This window comes from Tachysurus fulvidraco, chromosome 5, assembly GCF_022655615.1.
Source record: "Tachysurus fulvidraco isolate hzauxx_2018 chromosome 5, HZAU_PFXX_2.0, whole genome shotgun sequence".
NCBI lineage: Eukaryota > Metazoa > Chordata > Actinopteri > Siluriformes > Bagridae > Tachysurus > Tachysurus fulvidraco.
Window position 1 is genome coordinate 10,182,890 of NC_062522.1, and position 26,727 is coordinate 10,209,616.

Below are 26,727 nucleotides of genomic sequence, written 5' to 3' on the forward strand. Positions count from 1 at the left end.
CATTTAATCTATTCACCAATATACTCGATAAAGCCCAGAATAGATCATGTTATTGCTCAAAATATTTCAATAGTATATAGACAGACTTTTCTATATTTTCTAATGCATATAATTATATGGGTTAAAAAAAAAAAAGCTGCTCATTGGCGACCTCTAGTGGCTCCGATATGAAGCGCGTCATACTCAAAGTCTCGCGAGATTTTACAGAACGCCGAAGTCGTTTCCTCAAAATGTAAACAAAAGTGACATGCAGGCGATGTGAAGATAAATAGCTTAGAGGATGTAAACAGGTACAGTTGTGTATGATGCACTAAACATCTCATGCAGTAGTACTAAAGGTCTTTATACGTTTGTCTTGTAAGGATTTCCGGAAGTGTTTTAACAACTAGCTTAGAAGCTAAACATTAGCAAACAAACAAACCCTAAATAAGAAGAAAAGTTTTTAAACCTTATTTTGTTATCGATTTTTCTGTACAGTGAAAGTTTTTCTTCTCATTTCTGGACTGCGTTCATTAGTTAACTTCAGATTTTAAACGACTTTATCTACAATTACAATCTATAAAGAGAGAGAGAGAGAGAGAGAGAGAACAAGAGAGAGAGATGAGAGAGAAAGAGAGAACAAGAGAGAGACAGAGAGAGAGAGAGAGAGAGAGAGAGAGAGAGAGAGGGAGAAAAAGAGACAGAGAGAGAGAGATGAGAGAGAAAGAGAGGGACGGAGAGAGAGAGATGAGAGAGAGAGATGAGAGATAAAGAGAGAAAAAGAGAGAGAGAAAGAGAGAGAGAGAGAGAGGGAGAGAGAGAGAGGGAGAGGGAGAGAAAATAGAGCTGAGACGAGAGGGGAAGGGTGGAGAGGAGCTGGAGAGAGGGAGAGAGAGAGACGATGTAGATGGGCGCGAGATCGCATGAATAGATGTAGAGATGAGGGAGAGAGAGAGGTGAGATGAGAGAGAGATGAGAGAGAGAGTAGGGAGAGATGTAGGTAATAGTAGAGATAGAATAGATAGAGAGTAGATGTTAGATAGGTATACCGATATGATATCTATAGCATCTCTATCTAAGATCTCTCTCTCTCTCTCTCTCTCTTTATCTTTCTCTTTATCTCTCACTCTCTTTCTCTTTTTCTCTCGCTGTCTATCGTTATCTCTCTCTTTCTCTCTCTTTCTCTTTCTCTCTCTCTCACTCTCTTTATCTCTCTTTATCTCTCTCGTTATCCCTCTCTCTCTCGTTATCTCTATCTCTCTCTCTCTCTTTATATATGTATGTGTATATATATATATATATATATATATATATATATATATATATATATATATATATCTGTCTCTCTCGTTATCCCTCTCTCTCTCTCTCTCTCTCTCTCTCTCTCTCTCTCTCTCTCTCTCTTTAACACACAGGAAATTGGCCGTGTGTGCGGTGATGGGTTCCGATCCGTGTCTGAGGCCATGGAGACTAAAGGGAACGACGAGGTGGAGAAAATAAAGTCAAAATTTATGTCGGCATGGAACAATGTGAAATACAGTAAGTAACACTAACACTGCCAATTCTGCTTATTGTGCTCTGTTGAATTTCTAATAACAGCCTCTGTTAGTTTAACGTTCAGCACAGAGGGCAGGTTCTCACTGACACTATACACTGCATTGTTTGTCTTAACTTACTGTAGAGAGAGACAAAACACAGCCGAGTTTTTTTGGATATAAAGTATGACACGTCCGTCTTTATTTAACAAAAATTGCAATTGTTGTGGAATAAGAGGAAGCCACCACTGGTAATTGTCTTATAACGGCACATCATAAACATAACGGTAATGTTTTATTGCTTAAATCACATTGTATGCATTAAGTATGTTTTTTTATTATTATTATTATAGGTTGGGTGCTGAAAACAAAGACTTCCTTTAGTCGCAATTCTGTAGTCTTCCTTCTGGGAAAATGTTATCACTTCAAGGCAGATGGTAACAGAAATGCCAAACACACACCAACTTACCGGACAGCTGTTAAAGATGATCAGTACATCGTTAGAGTTCGATGTTTCTGACGAGTTTTGTGTTTATGTGATCGCAGATGAAGACAGTCCCACAGAAAGCTGCAGTACAGAGATATTTGATGATGCCACTGTCATGGGCAATGTGGAAGAATTTCGGAGGGATTTCGCTTCCCGGATCTGGCTCACCTATCGGGACGACTTCGCTGTGCTGCCGGGATCGACCATTAGCACAGACTGTGGTTGGGGCTGCACTCTCCGAGCCGGGCAGATGATGCTGGCCCAGGCACTTTTACTACATCTCCTGGGTCGAGGTCAGTTCTGGGTGTTGTTTAATGATGTTGTCTGTGCTTTTCTTGCTTATTACTTGCTTACTACTTTTCCAACAGAGTTTTGAGACTGATGGCCACCGTAGTCTGTAACCAATTGAACCAATATCAGGTTGGATCTATTGATAGAAACTTCAACTCACGTCTGGATAACGAAGTCCACCAAATGCCACAGATGTGAATGTTGTGATTTGTAGATTTATAAAATTCAGATCTATCCACAGATCAGAACAAGCTTTTTTTTTTTTTTAGATCAGAACAAGCTTTTTTTTTTTTTTTTAGATCAGAACAAGCTTTATAAAGAGATTAACAGTTGGGACAGATGAACAGTACTTGTTTTAGGATTTTCTCAGCAGTTATTTATCCTTTTGTGCATTAAATATTTACTGCAAATCTTGGTACTTCTTCTAATGTAAACTTCTTCTAACCTTTACTACAAAAAAAAAAAAGTAAAACACCAAGATTTTAAAATACACCACGATTATTTCTAACTTAAATTTAATTATTTAACATTGATTTGAATTTATGAATAAAATGTGTGAATAGAAGCCTCTATTATCACCACATATACATTACAGCACAGTGGACTTCTTTTTTTTTTTTTTTTTTGCATATCCTAACTGAGGACGTCGGGGTCGGAGCACTGGGGCAGCTATGACGCAGCTCCCATGGAGCAGAGAGGGTTAAGGGTCTTGCTCAAATGCCCAACAGTAGCAGCTTGGCTGTGCTTGGGTTTGAACCCTGACTTTCTGATTAACAACACAGAGTCTTAACCACTTGAGTCATCACTGCCCTTAGAGTGTAATGTCATGAGGGCTTAAACCCCAAGAGGTGGGGAAAAGCTTTTCCCACAAAAAGCCTACAGAACCCACAATAACACAGAATTATAGCACCATGTTGCAACTAGGTGCTTAATAATATGGGTTCTGTTCAGTAAGTCAGGCCAGATTTCAACAAAGATATGAAAGCGACATACAGTTCCCAAGCAGTGGTGTGTGTTATACAGTAGTAGGGCTGTGGTTCAGCATGCAGTTTGACTGCTAGGTCTCATCTTCAGTAGGTAAGTACACTTAAGGATGCAGTTGATCTGGAGCCTGTCGAGGGAACACACTGGATGTCAGGCTGGGACACAACCTGAATGAGATGTCAGGCCACCTGAAAGACAGCCTGCACATGCACTCAATTACACATCGGCACAGTTTAGAGCAGGGGACGGCAACCCACGGCTCCGGAGCCGCAAGTGGCTCTTTCATCCCTCTGCTGCGGCTCCCTGTAGATTTGGAAAATAAATCTTTAATTTGGATTTATTTTAGTTAGTTAGTTAGTTTAAAAAACATTCAATTCTAAGATTATGATGCTCATTATTATTATTATGAACATTCAAATAAACCGTGTTTAATTTGTTTGTCGCTCAAAATACGTGTCATAACTGCCGACTTGCCAAATCCGACACACAGAAGCATACACAGTTTTGGTTCGCCGCAGCCGGCGAGTTAAATTTTGATGTTTGAATACGAAGAGGACTCAATTAGACATTGAACATTTTGTTTGAAAGTAACCTTCAACCCAGCGTCTTTTTTGTTAAGGTTAGTTCAAACTGTCCAAAATATTTTTGTTTGCCTGCAGAAATAAAATTTCGTTTACTCGGCAGCAGTTCATTGATTTCATAAATGCAACACACTACAGTTTTTTTCTACACTTTCCATAAAGGTAAAAAACGATATATGCTGTGTGTTCTCTTCATTTTAGATGTCAAAAGGGTTTTGTGGCTCCCTGTGTTTTTTTTGTCCTGTGGGAAACGGTTCCAAATGGGTGTTTTGGGTGTTTAAGGTTGCCGACCCCTGGTTTAGATGCAGGAATCCCAGAATCCTAGTGTTCCTGATATAATGAAATGAAAAGCGAGGGTCCCGTGACAGACCGAGGCTATAATTAACAAGATGAACCTCTGATCCGAATCTATATTATGGCCTTTTTTCAGAAAACAATGTTTAAGAAGAAGTTTCTGACACCGACTCATTATGTCATGCGAAGTATCTGAAGGGGCATCAATCAGGTTTATTGATCAATTACATGATGTCATTATGTTAACGTGTCAGAATCAGACCCTTTATGACACTCGCCAGTTTTAGCCCCACCACTTAGCGCCCACTCTGTTTGTAAGGATAAAATGCAGTAAAAGTGAAATACTGGGCACATTGAATCTTATAATTGGACTATTCTTTAAGTAGTAGCCCTTCTCATTAGAAGTCAGATTTAAATATGCCCGTGTGATTTATAGGAACTTCGTATAAGGACTTATGAAAGACTTTTCTATTGCTCTGTGTTACACAGTATGGACATTTCTGGTTTATTTGAATTAGCTAGAAAGAAGTTCTGAAGTCACGTTCCAAAATATATAGATAAGTTTGTAATTAATCATTTAAAGTGCATCATCTTAATATTTGATAATATGATTTCGGCCTGTCTGTCTACTGTATTTTTCCTTCTCAGATTGGACCTGGCCTGACTCACTGACCTTAGAGCCTCTGGACACTGAGACATGGACGAGCAGCGCAGCACGAAAACTGGTCGCTTCATTAGAAGCTTCATTCCAGGGAGACAGACAGAGACACCCAGAGACTGTATACCAGCCCCAGTGTGGGGCAGAAGAAGCTGACTCCCACCTGAAAGAGGTGTACCACCGCACTATTGTGTCCTGGTTTGGAGACACTTTCTCTGCCCAGCTTGGGGTCCACAGGCTGGTCCATCTGGGTATGACCTCAGGGAAAAGAGCAGGAGATTGGTATGGTCCTGGAGTAGTGGCACATATACTCAGGTTGGTGTGACTGCACTTGGAGTCTAGTGTCAACTGGCAGTAACCATAGTGTAGCAGTTCATATCTGTAGCAGTTCATTCAAGATGTTTTGGATTTTGTTTGACACGTGGAGGTGAAAATGTTTTTGTTAAAAAAAAAAAATCCTTACACTAGGCTCACTGTGATTCTGTTTAAAATATCCCAAGAACCCATTTCTCTCTCTCTCTCGAGAGAGAGAGAAGATAGAGAGAGAGAGAGAGAGAGAGAGAGCGGGGGAGAGAGGGGGAGGAGAGATAGAGGAGAGATGGGAGAAGAGAGAGAGAGAGAGAGAGAGACGAGAGGGGGAGAGAGAGATGAGGGAAAGGGAGAGAGAGGGAGAGAGAGAGAGAGAGAGAGAGTGAGAGAGGACGAGAGAAGAGAGAGATGAGAGATGAGAGAGAGAGGGAGAGAAGAGGAGAGAGAGAGAGAGCAGGGAGGAGAGAGAGAGGGAGAGAGAGAGATCATATAGAGCATATAGATAGATAGAGGTATATGAGAGATGAGGATAGGAGATAGAGAGATGATATATATATCGATAGAGAGAGTTAGAGATATCTTTATCCTGCTATCTCTCGCTATAAGGTGCTCTATTCGTTATATCTCTCTATCTAGGTGTATCTCTCTCTCTTTCTCTCTCTCTCGCTCTCTCTCTCTTTCTCTCTCTCTTTCTCTCTCTCGTTATCTCTCTCTCTCTCTCTCTCTCTCTCTCTCTCTCTCTCTCTCTCTCTCTCTCTCTACATATGTAGGAAAGCTGTGGAAGAGTCTACAGATCCAGAACTGCGAGGTGTGACTGTTTATGTGGCACAGGACTGCACAGGTATACTAGTTAATTCAAGTATACTGTATCTGCCTTAACAAATAAGTTCCTTAAAATTAAACCTACTGACAAATGATAAGTAAGATACACACACACACACACACACACACACACACACACACACACACACACACACACACACACACAAATATATATACACACAGAATGCTGTTAATTGTGCTAAAAGCAGACATCCGTTGATGAGATGTCTGTGATATCGATTGCAGTGTACAGCGCTGATGTTATTGAGAGTCACTCAGTGCAGGTGGTCCCACACGCAGCCCCCGAGGAAGCACTCGCTGACAGCAGAGCCGTCATCATTCTCATCCCTGTCAGACTGGGGGGAGAGAAGATCAACCCTGAATACTTCAGCTTTGTCAAGGTGAGACTGATTAACATGTTGGCAGAAGTTACACCTGATATTCATGTAACCGATTTTATACATACTTCATGAGATGTCTTAGTAAACACTGGATCTGGAGTAAGTCCTGTGTGCAGTGTATTGTTCTTGAATGCAGTAAGTACAGGAAGGAAAGCATGGACTCGTCATTACTTACACCTTACAGAACCTGCAAAATGTTAATCAATCAAATAAAATCGAGAGGAATCATAATTGCATTTTGATTCTTAATACCGTGTGCCATTACCTGGATGATCGGCGATGGTTTTTAACGTCGTGTTAGAGCTGTTTATAAGTTCCCTTGTTTGTCCTGTGCAGTTAAACTTCTCACATTCTTTGCCTTTTCAGTATCTTCTGTATATTTGACTCCTTTCCAGCGGAGGTTATGTAAGGGTTCAAATCCATCCAAATCAATCCAAAGCTGATCCTATATTAACACGTCCTACTTCTTGCCTTATCGTAAGCCTTTTTTCGCTTTCTTTCTTTGTTTTTATCCTTCATGTCAATGTTAAAACCGCTTTCTGCTAATGTCACACATGCGCACTGAACACTCTCTCCGCCCATATTGACAAGACACGCCCCTTTCTGCTCATTGGCTACACATTTGTTTTGTTTTTGTTTTGTTTGCCGGCCCAACTCAGTTTTCTGAAGCATTTCTCAAACAACGTACACCCCACCTTTAAACCCTGACTTTTTGATTAACCACCTAATTTCCTAATTTAGTGGATTATCTTTATTTTTTTTTATTTGTATTTGTTTCTGGATTTTTATTTTTTTGATCACTAAGTAATTAATAATAAAAAATTCAGTAAATTGAACATTTGTGTGTGGATTTGAGAGTAATACACAATTTAACCTTGACGGTGTGATCTGTCTATAAAATTGCCGATTCATCTCCAATTATCCGGAATGACGCAGATCATACAAGTCTCAAATTAGTGAGTTTTTTAATACCATAAACTCACACAAACTCACTGAGCACAAATAAACCGATTTCTGGTGTAAATGCTCGTGTGAATAATTTACAAATAAGTTTGTTTCGTATCGTGTTTTTATAACTGAGGACTTGTTGTAAATGAGGTAAATATGCTCAAGGCGTTACATATACTCCGCTGTCAGAGTTCATTTGAAGCTCATTGTGTCTGGGGGTGAGGGTGTGCGGATGGTGTAAACGTTTCAGATTCTGCTGCGTCTTTTATGCAAATGCAAACATTCAGTTTTTAATAAAGTCTATCCTTCAGATGTTTAAGTTATTTAAATAATTTCTTTCTCCAGGCTATCCTGAGTTTGGAATATTGCATCGGTATCATTGGAGGGAAACCCAAACAAGCCTACTACTTCGTAGGATTTCAAGGTGAGCCTCGTAATCCGAGATCTTTATTTAAAGCATCCTGTTAAAGCATTCTGTAGAGAAATGAACCTCATAGCTGAAGCAGAGCTTATTTGATGATGGATGGTTCTCCATCCATCATGTATGACCATCTGTGCCACCCAAAGTAGCCCATTCTCCATCACCTTGATCTGTGAGCAGGAACCTTCAGTTGTACATGCTAGCAGTCAATATTTCCCCATTTACATTTTTAGCAATTTAAAAACGGCCGATGACAAGCGATGCGTTCTCTCTGCCAGGTCCGTCCTGCCGCCTGCATCTATCATATGCAAATGACGCCATATAATTGGATGTTTGTGAAAGTAATTTTCCAGCACCAAAACAAAAATAAATAAATAAATAAATAAATTAAATGACAATCCTCTTTGCTGTCTAACGGATGTGGTTGTGCGACTAGATTGGAATAAAGAGAGAAAGAGAGAGAGAGAGAGAGAGAGAGGGTTTAATCTATTCCATTTTGTGAAGGACTAAGAGGGGAAAAAATCCACGCTGGGGTTCATTTTTTAGGAGCCTAAGACAATCTGTGCATGACTTTGAGCTGTTCTGCATAGAAATTGAGGAAGGATATGCATTATTATAAGCATGGTGTTTTTTTTTTTTGAATAACTTGTCTTTTGTTTTGTCCTTGTAGACGACAGCATGATTTACATGGACCCTCATTACTGTCAGTCTTTTGTGGATGTCAGCACAAGCAATTTTCCTCTGCAGGTAATGTAGAATTGCAAAAAAGCTGACCGCTGCCTAGTGATGTGAATTTAATAGTTTCTGTTAGTACTTAAGGGTATGAATTTTAAAGAAGCCCTCTGCACTCAATTACTGAACACACACGAGTCGATTTACACCTCTATTTGACATCTAGGACATGTCTCATGCAGGAAAAGGCAAGTGGAATGTTAAAATATGTTCTGTTAGATATATCAGCTCTTTATACCCTGCTAGAGTGTTCGACTCTTCTTGTGGGCATGATAAAGTGTTTTTACATTTTTGTAAAAATACAGCATGACAACACGAAATACTGAGCCGTTCCTTTAGCCTGTCTGTCACAACCGTTCAAACCGTTCAAAAATCCAGAAAACACATTTCACTTGGCCAAGTTGAGGCTTTTTATTTGTTCTGTCTGGTTCACACGGACATGGAAGGATTTTATTTTGCCACTTACAGAAAGACCTGTAGTCTAGTGGATATTATTCTCCTATAGCACAAGATCACATTTAGACAGTATTACAATCTAAATACTTTGTTTATTATTATTTTTTTCTCTCTCCCCCAGTCATATCACTGTCCATCACCAAAGAAGATGCCTTTTGTTAAAATGGACCCAAGCTGCACTATTGGGTTCTACTCCAAAAGTGTTCAAGATTATGAAAGAATTAGCAGTGAGCTGTCAAAGGTGGGTGAAGCTTGATGTTGGAAAGACTGTATACTGTATATACTGTTGTACTGTCTGTCAAATGCCTGTGTACAGCAAGCCAACGTGTTCAAACACACAGCTAACAGTACAATACACTTCCCTGGTGTGAAGGTGTGAAGGTGTGAAGTGTATTATACTCCGGTCCAAAAGCAGCCAGGGTCAGGGTATTCAAATCGATAATTAGATAATAATCAGAAAATTGTTGGTTTCTGAGTCTTTCTGTTAAAGGCTGCAGTCTGGTGCATAGATTTACATCTGTTTATGCTAAAACTATAGAAGTTATTCACACCAATGAAACATTTAGTGTTGGGTTTCATGTTTACATGCCCAAGTACTTTAGACAGACAGACACAGACAGACACAGACAGACACCGACAGACACAGACAGACACAGACAGACACAGACCAACAGACAGACACAGACCGACAGACAGACACAGACCGACAGACACATACAGGCACAGACAGACAGACACAGACAGACAGACACAGACAGACAGACACAGACAGACACAGACAGACAGACAGAGACAGACAGACAGACAGACAGACACAGACAGACACAGACAGACACAGACAGACAGAGACAGACAGACAGACAGAGACAGACAGACAGACAGACACACAGACAGACACACAGACACACAGACAGACACACAGACAGACACACACACAGACACACACACAGACAGATAGACAGACAGACAGACAGATAGACAGTCACACAGACACACACACAGACAGATAGACAGACAGACAGACAGACAGACACAGACAGACACAGACAGACAGATAGACACAGACAGACAGATAGACACAGACAGACAGATAGACACAGACAGACAGACACAGACAGACAGACACAGACAGACAGACAGACAGAGACAGACAGACAGACACAGACAGAAAGACAGACACAGAAAGACAGACACAGACAGACACAGATAGACAGACACAGACACACACACAGACAGACAGACAGACACAGAAAGACAGACACAGATAGACAGACACACACAGACAGACAGACACAGACAGACACAGATAGACAGACACAGACACACAGACAGACAGACAGACAGACACAGAAAGACAGACACAGATAGACAGACACACACAGACAGACACACACAGACAGACAGACAGACAGAGACAGACAGACAGACACAGACAGACAGACAGACACAGAAAGACAGACACAGAAAGACAGACACAGACAGACACAGATAGACAGACACAGACAGACAGACAGAAAGACAGACACAGATAGACAGACACAGACAGACAGACACAGACAGACAGACACAGACAGACAGACACAGAAAGACAGACACAGAAAGACAGACACAGACAGACAGACACAGACAGACAGACAGACAAAGAAAGACAGACACAGAAAGACAGACACAGACAGACACAGATAGACAGACACAGACACACAGACAGACAGACACAGAAAGACAGACACAGACAGACACAGATAGACAGACACAGACACACAGACAGACAGACAGACACAGAAATACAGACACAGATAGACAGACACAGAAATACAGACACAGATAGACAGACACACACAGACAGACAGACACAGACAGACAGACACATTATTGATCCCAGAGGAAATTCAAGCATCCAATAGCAACATACAGAGAAATAAGGTTATCACGAACACAGTAACACAGTAAAAAATAAAAAACTCCCCCCAGCACTCCATTAAACCCCCAACCAAACATGCAAATTAGTTACTTTTCAGGATATTTGTTCAGAAAATAAAAGAAAGTAATAAATAAAATATAAAAAAAATCCAATAAAAATATAAAAAAATATTTTAGAAAATATATAAATAAAGGTATAAAAAAATCTATGAAAAAATGAAGAAGTAAATGAATAAATACAAATAAAATCAACAATGAAACAAAACAAGACAAAAAAAATTACACTTGGTTATAAAAGGGGTCTCCATGTTAAGGTATAGGCAGTTATACCATGGGAATATATATTAAATCATATTGGATAATTATATATAATATAAGATATTGAATTTATTAGTGAATTCTTTAGTGTTTTTAGTGCTTGGCCAGACAGTGATTCATTTACTACAACAGCAGCCCTGACTGTCAAATTCAATTCAGTTCAATCCAATTTTATTTCACTGCGGACATGGTCACACAGCTGCTTCAGAGTAATATACAATTAATAAATGTTTGAATTTATCCATCATGAGTAAGCCAGAGGTGAATGTGGCAAGGGAAAGCTCTCTGAGACGATATGAGAAGGAAACATTGAGAGGAACCAGGCTGAAAAGGGAACCTGTCCTCATCTGGGTGTCACCTGATAGGACTGGATAGACTGTGTTGTGAGCTGTAACTCAAATCACAGGTTTATATTCATTCTAATATGTTCTCATTTCTATAGTAATAACTTACACTAGGGCTTGCACGGTGGATGCGTCACACGAACAGATGTGCAAAAAAATTAAATTGGCGATGTTTACCGTGAGGAGTCACTGGTAATGTTGTACTTTTTCAATTGTCTGACATAGGAAGGTCTTCAGGAGAGCTGACCTTGCAGTTTCCCAGTAACATAAGCAATATTTTTTTGTTTTAATAACTATGAGAGGAGAAACAAGAGGCTGTAGAGGGAAAGACGGCACATAGCTGTTAAAACAGGAACCAAGTTGTTTCACAAACGTTCAACAACACGAAGCTAACTTCATAAACAGATTAAAATGCATGATGATGACCACATGATGATGATGACCGCATGATGTGCTATTTAATAGATAAAGTTTATACAGTATAATCTAAAAATAATATAAGTTTATTCACACCACTTTCAGCTCAGGTAAAAAAAAAAAAAAGTGCTGTATGGACCTGAGGTGCAGTCAGACTGAGCAGTTTGGTTGAACTTGAAATCAGTCCTTTAGGATTTCACTGTTTTCAGTGTGATCATAGACATTCAGGCAGAATCAAGCAAAACCAACTCTGAGATATTCTGACGAACTTGACTTTTTTTTTTTTTTTTTTTAATGACAGCAAATTTTCTGTGGAATCAGACCAGCACGTGTGTCATTACAGCACATGTTCAGCCCAAGTGTCTTCACCGGTACTAGTTTAGATGAAGAATACTGTGCTTTCAGTTTCACAAATTTGATTAGTTTTATAATAATAATAATAATAATAATAATAATAATAATAATAATAATAAAAATTGCAAAGCTGCAGCAAAAATGAGCAATTTTGCAACAATCACAAAAAAAATACTTGTGAAATCCTGAAGTGACATAGACATGACTGCAGCGTGTATAGAATCAGTCAGCAGGTGGCAGCATTTAGCCGTGTAAGACATGACTCTCGCCTACGTTAGATCTACATCCATCCAACCACCTTTTAGTGTTTAAAATTTTCCATCGTCTACATTTAATAGGAAAAAAAGTTCAAATGTGGAATATCTGGACAACTTTTTACTCATTATAAATCTGCTTCTGTGATGCCACGAGCTAGGTGCTGCAGCCGTCATCGAAAGAGAAGTACCCGGCATTTACCTTTATGAAAGGACACGGGAGAGATTATGAACTGTCTGTTCCTGTGGAGAAGAGAGAGTGGCCCTTCATCAAAGACACACGAAGTCCCGGGGCCACCGCAGGGGACTTTGTGCTGCTGTAAATGAGGGCTTGAAATTCCAGACTGATGTTACACATGTAATTTTTCTTTATGCATTTTATTCTGGTTTAAAGGTTCCATCATCCCAAAAGCGTAAAGAGACGTCGTCCTGATTCTGGGGTTTGTCCGAAAGCAAAACTTAACACTGTAAACAAACTCAGTTTATCTCGCACTTATTTCAGATCAGAAGATATTTTTTTAGGGTGTTTTATGTATATGTCGCCATCCATCCCACACTCGCTGTAACACACTGAATGTCTTATTCAGTCTATAATATACTACTTCATACAGTAAGTTGTCTAACAAACCGTTAACATGATTCTTTATATCTGGAAGAGAAGAACCACACTCCAGGTTAAAGGTCAGGTAAAAGTTAGAACACTGTGCAAAAACTGGACAGAAATCTTAACTTATAAACATTACACAGCCTTCAAAATCATGCTAGTGCCTCCTGGAAGCACGACGTTTATACGGCTCATTCAACAGCCTGCAGCCTCTGAACGCTTCCGAAATGTCTTGTACACACTATATTAAAAATGTAGCATTTTTACTCACACACACACATTTCTGGCTAATATTTTGACCTCATAATATTTGAAGCTCATCGATTACGACTTAATAACAGCGCTGCTAAAATCATAATGGCATTCAGAAGCGAGCCGCCACTTGATCCGTGCCATTATTGAAAGACTAAATAACACAGAAAAAAAGTGTTTTGTTGTAGTTGCTTATAGCGAATCACATTAAACCACAGTATACATTTGTCGTGTCCATTTCAATCAAGTGTTTAGTTGTCTAGCTTGTTATCGTATTTAAAATAAAGAAGAACGTTGTAAGCCAAAGTGTTTCATACTACACAAAGCTGTAACACTATTTTTGTTGTTGTTGGTGTTCACGAAGCCAAATTGTGTGAAGTGACTACAATGCTAAGTTGACCACGCTGAGCTGAAGAACATAAACTAATGCCCGTTTTCCCCGAATCAATTTACATACCTGTTGTTAATGTTTTGCTCAACAGTAATTTACAATAAAGCTGAAAAGAGTCACTATATTACGTAGGTTTTGTCGGTTCTTTTGTCACACATTCATATATTCATTTATTCATATATATATCCTATATCCTGCTCAGGGACATCAGATCCTATCCTGGGATTCAAGTTCATCACAGATACCTTCCCACAGTTCCCAAAAATGATGCTTAGAGTAGCTTCTCAGGAATGGAAAATACTTAATACTTACACTTTGTTGCTATGCTTCATTTGGTCTGTTTGCTTCAGAATTACTGAAATTGAATACTTAATTACTTTCATACTCACTTAATCTTAATATATATATATATATATATATAGCTGTAAAACTAGATGTATTGTATGTATTGTTTTTATTTAGACCTTTACCTTCACACACGTCGATAATTCTTTCGTTCAGCCGTCAAAACTATGAGAAAATATCAGTCGAACGAGTTCAGTTTTACATCCGGTCAAGTTCTTCAACACAGAAAAAACGATCGAGAATCATCGACGTTGCAGTGATATCATCCTCTACTGAGTAGCTTTAACATGTGTCTGATTAACTTTAAGATTTAATTGTATAAAAATATTTTACTTCTGACTAATTTATTAACAAGTCAGTTAGCATTAGTCACCAGCAAACTTTCAGAGATACATTCATTCATTTTCTATCGCTTTATCCGAACTACCTCGGGCCACGGGGAGCCTGTGCCTATCTCAGGTGTCATCGGGCATCAAGGCAGGATACACCCTGGACGGAGTGCCAACCCATCGCAGGGCACACACACACACTACGGACAATTTTCCAGAGATGCCAATCAACCTACCATGCATGTCTTTGGACCGGGGGAGGAAACCAGAGTACCCGGAGGAAACCCCCGAGGCACGGGGAGAACATGCAAACTCCACACACACAAGGCGGAGGCGGGAATCGAACCCCCAACCCTGGAGGTGTGAGGCAAACGTGCTAACCACTAAGCCACCGTCCCTTTTTCTGAGATTCAATTGAAAATAAATTGTAGATAAGTAATAGAAGTATATGTAAAAATCTCTTTTTAACTTTCCCTCGAGTTTAATGTTCACTTTAATGATCTCGACACGTCTATCTAGATGTATCTAGACATTCGATTCAGTGTACTTTCTCTTATATTTCTTTGCTGATTTTAATGTTTAACGTTATTTTCCAATGATCATGCAAGTTGAATATGAGCTGTGTGTTAGTCCCCCTCTCACACTCCTGTGGGCCAAATGGGAAAAACAGGACCCCAGAAGAGACAACTGCTTATTGTACACTCCTCAGAGGAAAAGAAAATGTACGTGTATTGGACTCAGTGTTGCCATGGTTAATTCTTCTGTTTCTGTTCTGTTTGAGAAATGCTTGTGCTGTTTCCTTGTTAAATCCAAATTCTTGTATTTAAAAGGCCACGGCCTTCGACTATGGGCTCTGTTTTGGGGAACAGTCTGCCCTTTTGAGGGCTACGGCAGAAGAATCGGCCGTTTGTGTTGACCACGGCATGTCGTGAAGACGAACCCGACAGAGCACAATGAGCCCATCGAACTGCTGTGTTTTTCAGCATTTGTGTCTGTGATCAGTAAATTGACTCTGAGCTGTTTTTAGGAAGCGGAGCACAGAGGAAGAGGAAAAGGAGCTCTTGGATAGAAGAATGCTGTGAGATGCTCGAGATGCCATTTTGTGAGTGTTACATGAAAGGGCATTTGTGCTCTGGGGCATTATGGATTTAAGGGGACTCTGTTCTGCTTGTATTTACGATGCTGACTGTATGAATATTTGATTAATGAGTCATGATTTCCAGCGGGTGAATGCCGTATCTGAGCAGAACAAACAAGCCTCCGAGCTCGGTTTTAGCACAGCTTCCAATAGAAGCATTGATTCCTGCAGATTCCTGTTTTTTTTTTTTTACATGAAAGAAGCGGGAAACACACTTCTGCTCACATATTGAACCGAACGAAGCTTCTCTCATTGCTGGGTCTTGGTATAAAGAATACAGCATTAATCTTAGCTATAGAAGACCAAGCGTGCAAAATGAATAAAATGATGACGTACTAAGAATAGTGTTTTTGCTCTCTTGGCAGCAGAGTCGCATTAAAGATTAGCTAAGAAACTCACAATCTGGACATGTTGATCATTTATGTGAAATGCTGTTAAATTGAATCACCTGCCTATCTATTCATGGGTGATGCAATCTTTGGGGTGCCATTTGTTTCTTACAGATAAATTTGGACTGCTCTAGATTACTAGCGATGGGCTTTTTCAGTGTCAAAGCGCTCTGACTATATGCTAAAGTCTGCCATTTAGCATGTGGATTTGGTTCCTTTTTTTTTTTAGATTTTTATTACATTAATGTGCTTCAAATTGTGCAAAACTGAACAACACAAACAAGCAAAACATTTAAGGGAACATTTGTTTCCTACACCCATAATACGTTAAAAATATATCTGAGGATAAAGGCAAAAGAGACATTTTTTCCTTTTATACACAATGCTACTAATCCATTTGTCGTCCCATGCTTATAACATTCTTTTCTATGACTCATCCAATACAGGTAATAAAAAATGTCCATTTTAGTATAACAACATTTACTCAGGGGGACACGGTGGCTTAGTGGTTAGCACGTTCGCCTTACACCTCCAGGGTTAGGGGTTCGATTCCTGCCTCCGCCTTGTGTGTGTGGAGTTTGCTTGTTCTCCCCTTGCCTCGGAGGTTTCCTCCAGGTACTCCAGTTTCCTCCCCCGGTCCAAAGACATGCATGGTAGGTTGATTGGCATCTCTGGAAAATTGTCCGTAGTGGGTGAGTGAATGAGAGTGTGTGTGTGCCCTGTGATGGGTTGGCACTCCGTCCAGGGTGTATCCTGCCTTGATGCCTGATGATGCCTGAGATAGGCACAGGCTCCCTGTGACCCGAGAAGTTCAGATAAGCGGTAGAGAATGAATGAATAAATAAATGAACATTCTCTCAACGGTTACCTGAACTCGTTCTCTCGACTGAAATATTTGGAATATTCCACAAGATCACAGCAAGAATAAAAGCAAATTCTCTCGTTCTTTTCTCTTAATTTTCAGTTGTGATATTGTAATATTGACTGATGAGGTCAGTTAGAACGTACAACTCTATTGTATAGTCAGATGCTAGATTTCAAGCAAATCGTTCCAATGTTCTCATACCATTAACATCGGATGCTAGTTAACCACATTTTCTGTGTTTGTTATTCTACACTGAAAATTTACTGAAAAATCCACTCTGTTGTGCATTCGCAGGCAAAATGCAGTTAAAGTTGCCAAAGCGTACATTTCGCTGTTTAAAAATACAGTTTGATTTTCAAGAGTAATGAAGGACTAAATGGCAAAATCATCCCTTGTATGTGCTTCATTATGCTTTCTAAGCCTTTGTTCCATAATATTATCAAACTAAACTAATAATATTATTAATCTAACTCGAGCTTTTTTTCAACACCTGAAAATACATAGAATTGAAAAACGAGTTCAGTGTACAGTATGTCCTAATTGAAATCCACTACTAGAGTGCATCTTTTCTTCACCTCAGTAGAACACTAATTCAGGCCTTTGAAAGTGTTTGCCCCAGTGGAGCTGAGACCAGTGCATTTATTATGCAGTGTCTCTTAATTAGTGCTGGCTATCTTGTGCTTAATGCTGCCCTGCTGAGGTCCTTAAAGAGCGGAGAGACAGAGAAATCCACTCATGATGGATGATCCAGGACGTATCCATCGGAATTAAATTTGGACTGCTCTAGATTACTAGCGATGGTCTTTGTCAGTGTCAAAGCGCTCTGACTGTATGCTAAAGCCTGCCATTTAGCATGTGGATTTGGTTCCATTTTTTTTTTATATTTTATATCTGATCCTTTAACTTCTGATGTTCATTGGTGATTTTTTTTTATGATGTTAATGGGTTAATTTTTGTAAAAAAAATCAAAAATCAAAACAAAACAAAGCAAAAAACAAAAACATTGAAGGACACGGGGATGTGGTAGGGGGATGTGGTAGCCTAGTCCTTGAGGTGTTGGACTACCAGTTGTAAGTTTGAAACTCAGGTCCACCAGGCTGCTGCTGCTGGGCCCCTGAGCAACAGACCCTCAATTGATCAGGTGAATAAAATGAAATAAAATGTATGTTGTTCTGAATAAGGTTTTAATGTTTATGTTTTATCTCAGAAACAAAAGCCTAGATAGCCCAGCTAGCAAGACTTGAATTTTCTAATCCAAATATTGTGCATTCTTTATCATGTGTTGCAGTGGATTTGATGCCAATCTTGAGAACACTGGGTGTGAGCTGGGAAAACACCCTGAATGGTAGACCGTAAGTTAACTACTAATGAACAAGTTTCCATGTTCAGCACTGAATTTATTTAACATCTCACACTCTACATTGGTGAATAATGGCCCATATAAGAGAAGACACTATGGGCTTTAGGAATTTGTAATTGAAAATTATTTCTGTTTTTACTTCGCCTACAAGTATATTAATATAAAAATTCTAAAACAAAATCCAAAACAGTGCGTCAGAGTCAGAAGTGTTGGACACCTGACTTTCACACCTATTAGTTGACCTTCCATGTCATTACTGCATACTGTCACTTTGTATGCTGTAGAAATAGAAATAAGAGACTTAAACCTGTTCCAGTATGATAATACCCCTGTGCACAAAGTAAAGTTCGTGAAGACATGGTTTGCCAGGTTTGTAGTGGTTTCGAGATTCATGACCTCAACCGCACTAAACACCTTTGGAATGAACTGGAACACCGATTGCATCCCAGACCTCCTCACCAGCATTGGTGCCTGACATCACTAATGCTCTTGTTGAATGTGAACAAATCCCCACAGCCACACTCCAAAAACTGCCTTCCCAGAAGAGTGGAGACTGTTAGAGCACCAAAGTGCGACCAGCTCAATATTAATCCATGGTTTGAACCTGAGCTCAGGTTAGTGTCCGAGTGAGATTTGTGGGTTTCCTTCAGGTTCTTGGTTTTCCTACCTCTTAAAAACGTATGTACAGACTACGCTGGTGTGAATGAGTGTGAGTGTGTCCCACCTTGTGCCCAGTATTCTCAAGTCTTCATAACCACAGCAGCCCTGATCAGGATAAAATGGCTACTAAATAATTAGAAAATTTTTGGTTACACACCATCAAACACTTCTCTCATTCCTATCGCTTTTGCTAAAATCAACGAATTAGAGCTTACATGAGCTATCATGTTAAGTTTCCTGTCTTGTGAGCCATTTTCCTGCTGTGTCTAATCCCCCACGTGCTCAGTCTTATCACTGTGACAACATGGCGTGCCCTGAAGTTAACATTTGGATAACAGATGTGTGTGCCCATTTCTATTTCCTTTCTTAGTGACAGGAAATCTTGCTCACATCTCCCGGGTGATGCTGAGCGAATGCTGGCTTCCTCGTTCCGTTCTCCTCTGAGGCATGGCCGAGCCCCTTGTCACGTTTTGCTAACCGAATGCATGGTGAAGAGCTGAGAGCGTGGGCTTGATGGCAGCGGATATTGCCTACTGTCGGGCCTGTCGAGTCAGCTGTGTGTGCTGCAATTCTGAGATGGAGGCTCAGGGACTGTGTGTGTGTGTGTGGGTGTATTGGTGGGTGGTTAGAGCATCATGAAAACCTTCTAAACATGCTGACATTCATTTCAATGTGAGGGGACACTGCTTAGCACATCTGTCTCTAAAATACTCTTACTATCACTCAGTGGTGCACATAAAGCTACTGCATTCATGGATAAAACTAAGCTTTACAGCGTTCTGCGGATTTTATAACGAAGCAGGAAACAGTAAATCTCCAGCTAATAAACAGAGATTCGTCTGTATCCGCAACAGGGAATTAACAACGATTGTAACATCAGCTCACCTGATGTGATAGTCTGTTTTAATACGCTGGAAATGTCACAGATATATTATGCATGTGTTTATATTTTATTATAATTTGGTTATAATACCTACTTTAGATGTGGAGTCATCATTTGTATGGGAGACGATATGGGAAACATGGGAGGTTACATGACTGGGAGATGTTTGTGTCCAGCTGATATATAAATTTGCATGGAAATGTAAGTAAAAGACATTTTAAACCCAGGTAACCAAGGTATAGGTTTCAGATAAATGATTTCGCAACATTACTCAGTTGTTAAACATCGATAATGAAAGCTCTTGATTTCTGATCCTAAGGTTGGGGTTCAAGCCCCAACACCTCCAAGCAGGTCCCTTTTGGGCCCTTGAGCAAGGTCTTTAACTCAGTCTTCAGTGTTAAATAAAATGGGTGATGGCTGAATATTTAAGCAAAACAATTATTTAAAAACAAAACAAAGCAAAACAATATAATTGAAATAATCAAATTTTTCACAAATTAGGCAAACAGTATCGTGCACCTTTATATGATTATTATTTTTATGAAAACAATTTTAGAATTTTATTACAGAAACCCAAACCAGTACTACACTTTTAAAGGTAGAAATTATTTTATGTCACTGATTTTATTAAAATGATAGTTATGTTTATGTTAGCACTGTTTATGCTTTAAGTTGAAGTTGTTTAAACTAAAAGAGATAGAGATTTTAAGAATTTTTTATATATTTATTTTTTAACGTTGGAGCTTCTGGGGGTTGAGGGTCGTATATCCAATATCCAGTATCTATCCATCCATCCATCCATCCATCCATCCACACACTACAGACCATTTAGAGGTGTCAGTTAACCTACAAAGCATGGCTTTGGACTGGGGGAGGAAACTCAAGTCCCTGGTGGAAACCCCCAAAGAACTGGGAGAACATACAAACTCCACACACACACAGGATGAATCAAACCCCAAAGCATGAGGCAAACACGCTAACCACTTAGCCACCGTGTCCCCTGTACAAATATGTATAACTGATTTTAATGTTATTGACAGGAAATAAGCTATTTTATAAAACAACACAAATGTGTGCCTGCTATAATTTTATGCACATTTTAACTTATCTGACTATAACAACTATATCAATAGAAGTTTATCAAAGATAAAGATCATTTCTTTACTGATTTACTGACTATATATATATATACATGCATCTCATGAATCTTACAAACACACAATGTTAAACATGGGGTTAAAAGGGTTATTTGACAGCAACCAGAACCGAGGGCTCATAGCTCATAAAATCAGAACTGCCTCTATTTAGCTCATTTATTTTTATACAGTGTCTTTGAGTATATGCGTTTGTAGACTACAACAGTATATCTGCCTTTAATTAAGGAAGTAAAAAAAAACAAAACAAGATCGTAAACATATAATGTGTTTATTTTTTAACAAGACCTAACTGAGGTATACATTTAAATTCATTTACCTTTTAATGTCTCAAATCAATAACCATCCTGAGAAAGACGTTCACTACAAAGTAACGTGACCAAAATAGCATCCTGACCCAGCCATCAACCCCAAGCACATCAAGCACAATTTCTCTATTAATGAGCCATTAGTCAATGTGCAGCTTGAAATATAGCTCTGCTTAACACATATACATATATACTAAAAAAAAGCCATTTAAAATGATTCAGTGGGCTGGGTGGGCGCATTAATTTTCTGTACTAAAAATATATTTTTAAGCAGGTCTTCAGCTCTACTTTTTCTTGTGTGCAATGCATAATGGATTCCCATCTAATTCATTACCTCACCATGGTTTGGTCTTCTTTAAATGAAGTTTTAATAAAGAGCGACTCACGGTGTCTAAGATCAATTATAAGCCTCTGCCTTTCCTCAGACACAGATACTTGTGCTTGGTTAACTCTAATATCCGTCAGTCATAGTCCGGTATCTGAGCAGGCAGTGGAAAGTTCAATCAATCTTACGTGTGTGTGTGTGTGTGTGTGTGTGTGTGTGTGTGTGTGTGATTCTGTATACTGGCTATTTTTCCACCTGATTGGCATATAAGGTCGACATTTCTGTGTCATGTGGACAGGAAGGCCGGCTTCGTTCACGTTATCTGAAGTGTGTGTCAGCTTTGGAGGATCTCTCTATGAGTCTGGAATATGTTAGGAGTCATGCGGCGCAAGATGTTAATTTAGTATTGTGGCAAAAATGGTGTGTGAGTGTGATGAGGTACAGTAAGGTGGTGGTTCATTCCCCCTTTATGACACAAATGTGATTTAATAGCTGGAGGGATAATGTCTGCACTTGTGTATTCATCTTAACAGTAAGTGGCAACCGCCTCAGTTGTACAACAACACGCTGCATCGCTCAAACCTGGCTGTTTTAATTAAACATAGTTTTGTCATCAATGTCCACATGACATGGTTTTGTGGTGTGATGTGAGATGTGATGGAGGGCAAAAACAATTTACATATTTGTACCTCGACACTGTTTGGGATAAGTAAGGAAGAAAACATGGCTCAGCGAGTTGTTATAGGAAAATAATCAATGTAATGAATGTACTGTTACCACCCTTACATGTTAATAACAGCATGTCCTGAATATCACAGCAAGATTTTTTAAAAAATATTTATTTCATGTTTAAATCGTGCTTTTTAACCTTTTATGTTTACTTTTAATGTTGTGGAGCAGCCAAGAAAAAAGTTTCTTTGTGTTATCACTTCAGTTATAAAACACAGTATGTGATGCTTCAGAGAAACACACTTCTCTGTCTCAGTCATTACAAAGCTCTGACACTGGAGACTCCTTCCATAAATTTAACATAAACGTCCCCTTACTGAAAACATCATGGTATAATTGCTTTCAATTATTATATCGCATGCTTTAATGACTTTATTATTACAACTAAACCATATGGATCATCTGCCTATGAGAGAGAGAGAGAGAGAGAGAGAGACAGAGAGAGAGAGAGAGAGAGAGAGAGAGAGAGAGAGAGAGAGAGAGAGAGAGAGAGAGAGAGAGTGTGTGTGCAGGTGGTGTCAACGATGCACTTGGTGTTTAGCACTCCATCCACACCACAATAAGCTTCTTCTCCCTCACCCTCTCCTCTCGCTGCTTCCAGCCATGTACAGATGGGTCTTTGACAGGTCTACAGCTGTTCCCCTAATTGTTCATTAAGTGTTCTATTGATTTCCTGATTCGCCGTACATGTGTCTTTCAGTCTGGCTCTTGTGTGAAGAGGCAGACACACACACACACACACACACACACACACACACACACACACACACACACACGCACACAGCCCCTGAGATGACAGAGGCGGCTGAAAGCCGAAAATACGAGCTGCCACTTTCAATCGAGCCAGCTCCCCTCTCAGGACCTACCCTGGCCCGCCCGCTCGCTTTTTTATTTGCTAAACTTTTAGCATCAATCAATTAAAGCGGCAGCAAGAAGAAACGTTTAATTCCTTGTTAGATCGACCACAGCCTCGGATCACACCTGGCTTATCAGAGCTTTATGGGAGCAGAATATCAGTAGGAGCAGTATCAGCTTTACAGAATAAGAGGACATAGGTTGTGGGGAGAGAGGGAGAGAGAGAGAGAGAGAGAGAGAGAGAGAGAGAGAGAGAGAGAGAGATGGAGGGGAAAAAAGAGAAATGGAGAGTTCTGTTCAGCATCACTGTTGACTCCGGGCGACTTTTTAACAGTCCATCCACAATTGTAGATTACGACAGTCAAGCAGCTTTCTCCTCAGGCTGATCCAGATTTAATCTCCAGACAGGACAGATCAGAAACACGGGCACGCAAGCAGGCTGGGAATAAATCTCCGGCCTAACAAATAGACCATGATAAAAGTGAAAAGAGTTATTTAAATTCTTGGAAAGGACAGATTTATCCATCTTGCGCCTTTCAAATGCTTTTTTTTCCCCCTGTCAATGCTCCATGCAGCTTATGAGGAAAGGCAGACCAAATTCGAGCAAACCTGAAGGCACATTTCTCATATGTTTAAGATTTTAATATCCTTATGTCATGGTTCGTCATTGAAAAATTCAATTAGAATGTGTTTGCAAGGAATAAAAGTCTAAGCACTCTTATCCTTTGACCACAATTTGGCTTCGAGACTGAATGCTGCACCTCATTGTGTGTTAGTGAGCGTGTGTGTGTGTTTGTGTGTGTGTCTAATGCCACTGAGGGACTGATAATGTTCTCTGTAAAACACAATCACTCTCTCCCGCCTCCTCTTTAGGTAAGTCTGGTAGCCCAATCAATACTGCATGGCTCAGTGAATTATTGTGTGTGTTGTGTGGAGGTGTGTAACAAAACCACATCAGCCTTTGCATTAATGATAGAGAGAGTGCCTGTCCTGTTCAAATGCCTATAAACCAGCATAATGTGACTAATCATCGGCTATTTCTTCGGCATAGTGTAAATAGAGTATCTTAGAGTTCTAACACTATTATAACAAGTCTATTAACAGAATTGTATTTAACGCTTGTGTAGTTGTTTGAAATTTTCAGCACAAAACAGAACCTTGGGAAACCACTAAAAAAATTACAGTTCTGCAGAATACTAGCACTTTTATTGCTTGAGCTCTGGTTGTTCTAACTGTGCTGTGTGTGTTTTTTCTCTCTCTCAAGGCCATGACCTTTATGTTGCTAATGTTAACTCCTTTGGCCAAAACTGACCACACAGCAAATGATAGGTGGTCATGAACTATTGTTCCTTAGCCTTGCTTGCCTTTGCAGTTTTGTGGCAGTACTTACAAGGTTTTTTGATTCTTAACTCTTCCCAGGTTGGATGTATAAAGTGTTTGACAGAAAGAAAAGAATCAAAAAAATTCAACTGAACATAATTTTAGTGCTTGTGTTCCTGTTTTTTTTATTTTATTCTGCTTAGGTAATAATAGATTTTTATATGTATTTGCCTCACAGTTGTTTGAAGTGCATGACAATAAGCTGTGGTTGGTGATTATACAGTACTGTAGGTTCGATTTTATTCAATTCAATTCCATTCGATTTATTTGTATAGCACTTTTAACAATTCACATGGTCTCAGTGCAGCTTTACAGAAGTATAGAAACAGAATAAAAATGTTAAAGTTTAAAGTTAAATTACTATTTTTCTCTAACATCTATCCCTAATGATCAAGATGATACGAGGTAGAAACCTTGAGAGGAACCGGACTCAGAAGACATCCTCATTTGTGTGACGCTGGACAGTAAATAATGTATATGTAAATAATGTCTTTTCTACAATAGTTTGTAGTCGAGTGGAATTTTGCAACCAAAAGCTCCTGAGGAACTAATATGTCAGGATACAGTACATTCTGAGTTCATTACAGACTCCTGCCGGAGTCTTAAAATGATTGCAGGTGAAGACACGACTATAAAGCTGACTGACGCAGCAGTAGTTCAAAGACGGCGTCTTCAGGTGCATCCCTATCTACAGCAATCCCATGAGTCACAGGCTGTACATGCAGATTGTATGCTATATACAGTATGCTGTAAGTAAGAAACAATCTATTACAGTGTGTGCTGTGACAGGAAAATAATCAGTGACAGGTGGTGTGATGACTTATACCACAATAATTTGACAAAAGTATTATTTTTTTATATTATTATTAAGCATTCTTCTGTCCCTCCAGGATATCCTGATTTTGCGATCACAGAAATGAATGGAAACTCAAGAAAATCTCATGCTTTCATGAGTTTAAAATTGATCAACTTTTTCAGGGATTTTCTGCAGATTTTTTTTGCCCGAGGTGTGTTGCGTGATGTCATCAGCTGTCATAGAAAGTAATTTAATTATATTTGTGTATTTACTGGTAGAAGATTAAAAGAAGAATCCTGTGCTTGTTTTTCACAAATTTAAGTAGATTTCTGCCAAAGAAAAAACTTTTTTAACAAGTTATAGCAAAATCAAGCCACAACAATCACAAAAAAAAGTTTGCATTTATAGTCGCATTTAATGTTGTGAAACAGAACAGGTTCCTGCATGTAAATGATATACAGTCATCCTTCACCACTCTTCTTTTTCTCTTCTTCTTCAAGTTAGCAAGACTAAAAAAATCGTCATTTTACTGAGAAAATTCAAAGGCATTCTCAGCATCATATTTTGGAAAGGTTACAGCTATCTCTCAGACTGTTCTGAAGCACCGACCCCAGAGACTTGTAAATAAATTTCTCCTCAATGAAAACTTCAATTACACACATTTTAAATTGTGTAAAACATCTAATATATAATTCCCTGTGTAAGGAATAATGGATTATAGTGATTTGCTTTGTTTTTGTCAGGACTCAGCCCGAACTTTGGCCATGTGCCTTTTGTTTATGTTCTGTTTTCACGTGTCTGCCCCACCCTTGTCTTTTCCTCCCGGCCTCTGCATACCTGTCCCTCATGTGTCATGATTATTAGTGCTATTGAGCTATTGTCTTCATGTCTGGTTTTGTCTTTGTCCTGTTTCGTGTTATGTTTTGTTAATAAATCCCCGTTTATTTTAGCTATCCTGCAGTTGGGTCCGTTTTTATTCCCCGTGTAACTGACAGTTTTTAAGCGGAGTTACTGTTTACCAACACCTACTGAACTACCGGAATTAAGATACTAATGTTGTAGTCAAATAAATATCACAGCTTCTTAAATTTACAACCAGAAAAAAAAACACAGAAAATGTGTTTTCTAATTCAGACTTAGGAACACAGGATTGTCTCATCAACCCAGAGTTCAGCAAGTGACACAAATTCAACATATGCTTACAGCATAAACAAAGTATTGCCTCAATAAAGACATAGTAACTTGACTATACCATTCTTGTGCTGTTTTAAGGAAATAAACACTGTATATAAATCACTCATCAGAATTAACTTTCTAGCCTCTTGCTAACAAATACAAACACATTGGTGTCCAGACTCGGTAGCTTGTTTACAACAAGTGTGTGTTCCTTGTACATTTCCACTGTTACTGTCATTAGTGTGTATTATTCTTAAATACATTAATGTGTCTTTAAATTATT

The 26,727-nt window shown here is 39.2% G+C and overlaps 1 protein-coding gene and 1 long non-coding RNA gene across 3 annotated transcripts; both read left to right on the plus strand.

The window, feature by feature from the left end:
- Nucleotides 1–152: 152 nt before the first annotated feature.
- Nucleotides 153–13,876, plus strand: atg4c (autophagy related 4C, cysteine peptidase). 2 transcript variants are annotated; one of them, XM_027147287.2, is made up of 11 exons: nt 153–290; nt 1,395–1,518; nt 1,868–1,951; nt 2,061–2,294; nt 4,800–5,124; nt 5,889–5,959; nt 6,187–6,341; nt 7,635–7,713; nt 8,381–8,457; nt 9,020–9,139; nt 12,667–13,876. In XM_027147287.2, exons 2-11 carry the CDS (start codon nt 1,443–1,445, stop codon nt 12,826–12,828), a joined length of 1,383 nt encoding a protein of 460 aa, XP_027003088.1. In that variant the 5' UTR covers nt 153–290; nt 1,395–1,442; the 3' UTR covers nt 12,829–13,876. The 2 variants fall into 2 exon arrangements, with proteins under 2 accessions (XP_027003088.1, XP_047670147.1); XM_047814191.1 differs by having other exon boundaries at nt 5,889–5,926.
- A 1,144-nt stretch (nt 13,877–15,020) lies between these two features.
- LOC125141266 lies at nt 15,021–19,859 on the plus strand. Its single transcript, XR_007140648.1, has 3 exons — nt 15,021–15,528; nt 18,107–18,170; nt 19,209–19,859. It is a non-coding gene; the product is annotated as an uncharacterized LOC125141266 (long non-coding RNA).
- Nucleotides 19,860–26,727: the final 6,868 nt, after the last annotated feature.

Coding starts and splice junctions, on each gene's coding strand:
- atg4c (XM_027147287.2), top strand. CDS start 1,443: ATGGAGACTAAAGGGAACGACGAGGTGGAGAAAATAAAGTCAAAATTT. Junction 2,295..4,799: donor ACTACATCTCCTGGGTCGAG/GTCAGTTCTGGG, acceptor TTTCCTTCTCAG/ATTGGACCTGGCCTGACTCA. Junction 5,125..5,888: donor GTAGTGGCACATATACTCAG/GTTGGTGTGACT, acceptor CTACATATGTAG/GAAAGCTGTGGAAGAGTCTA.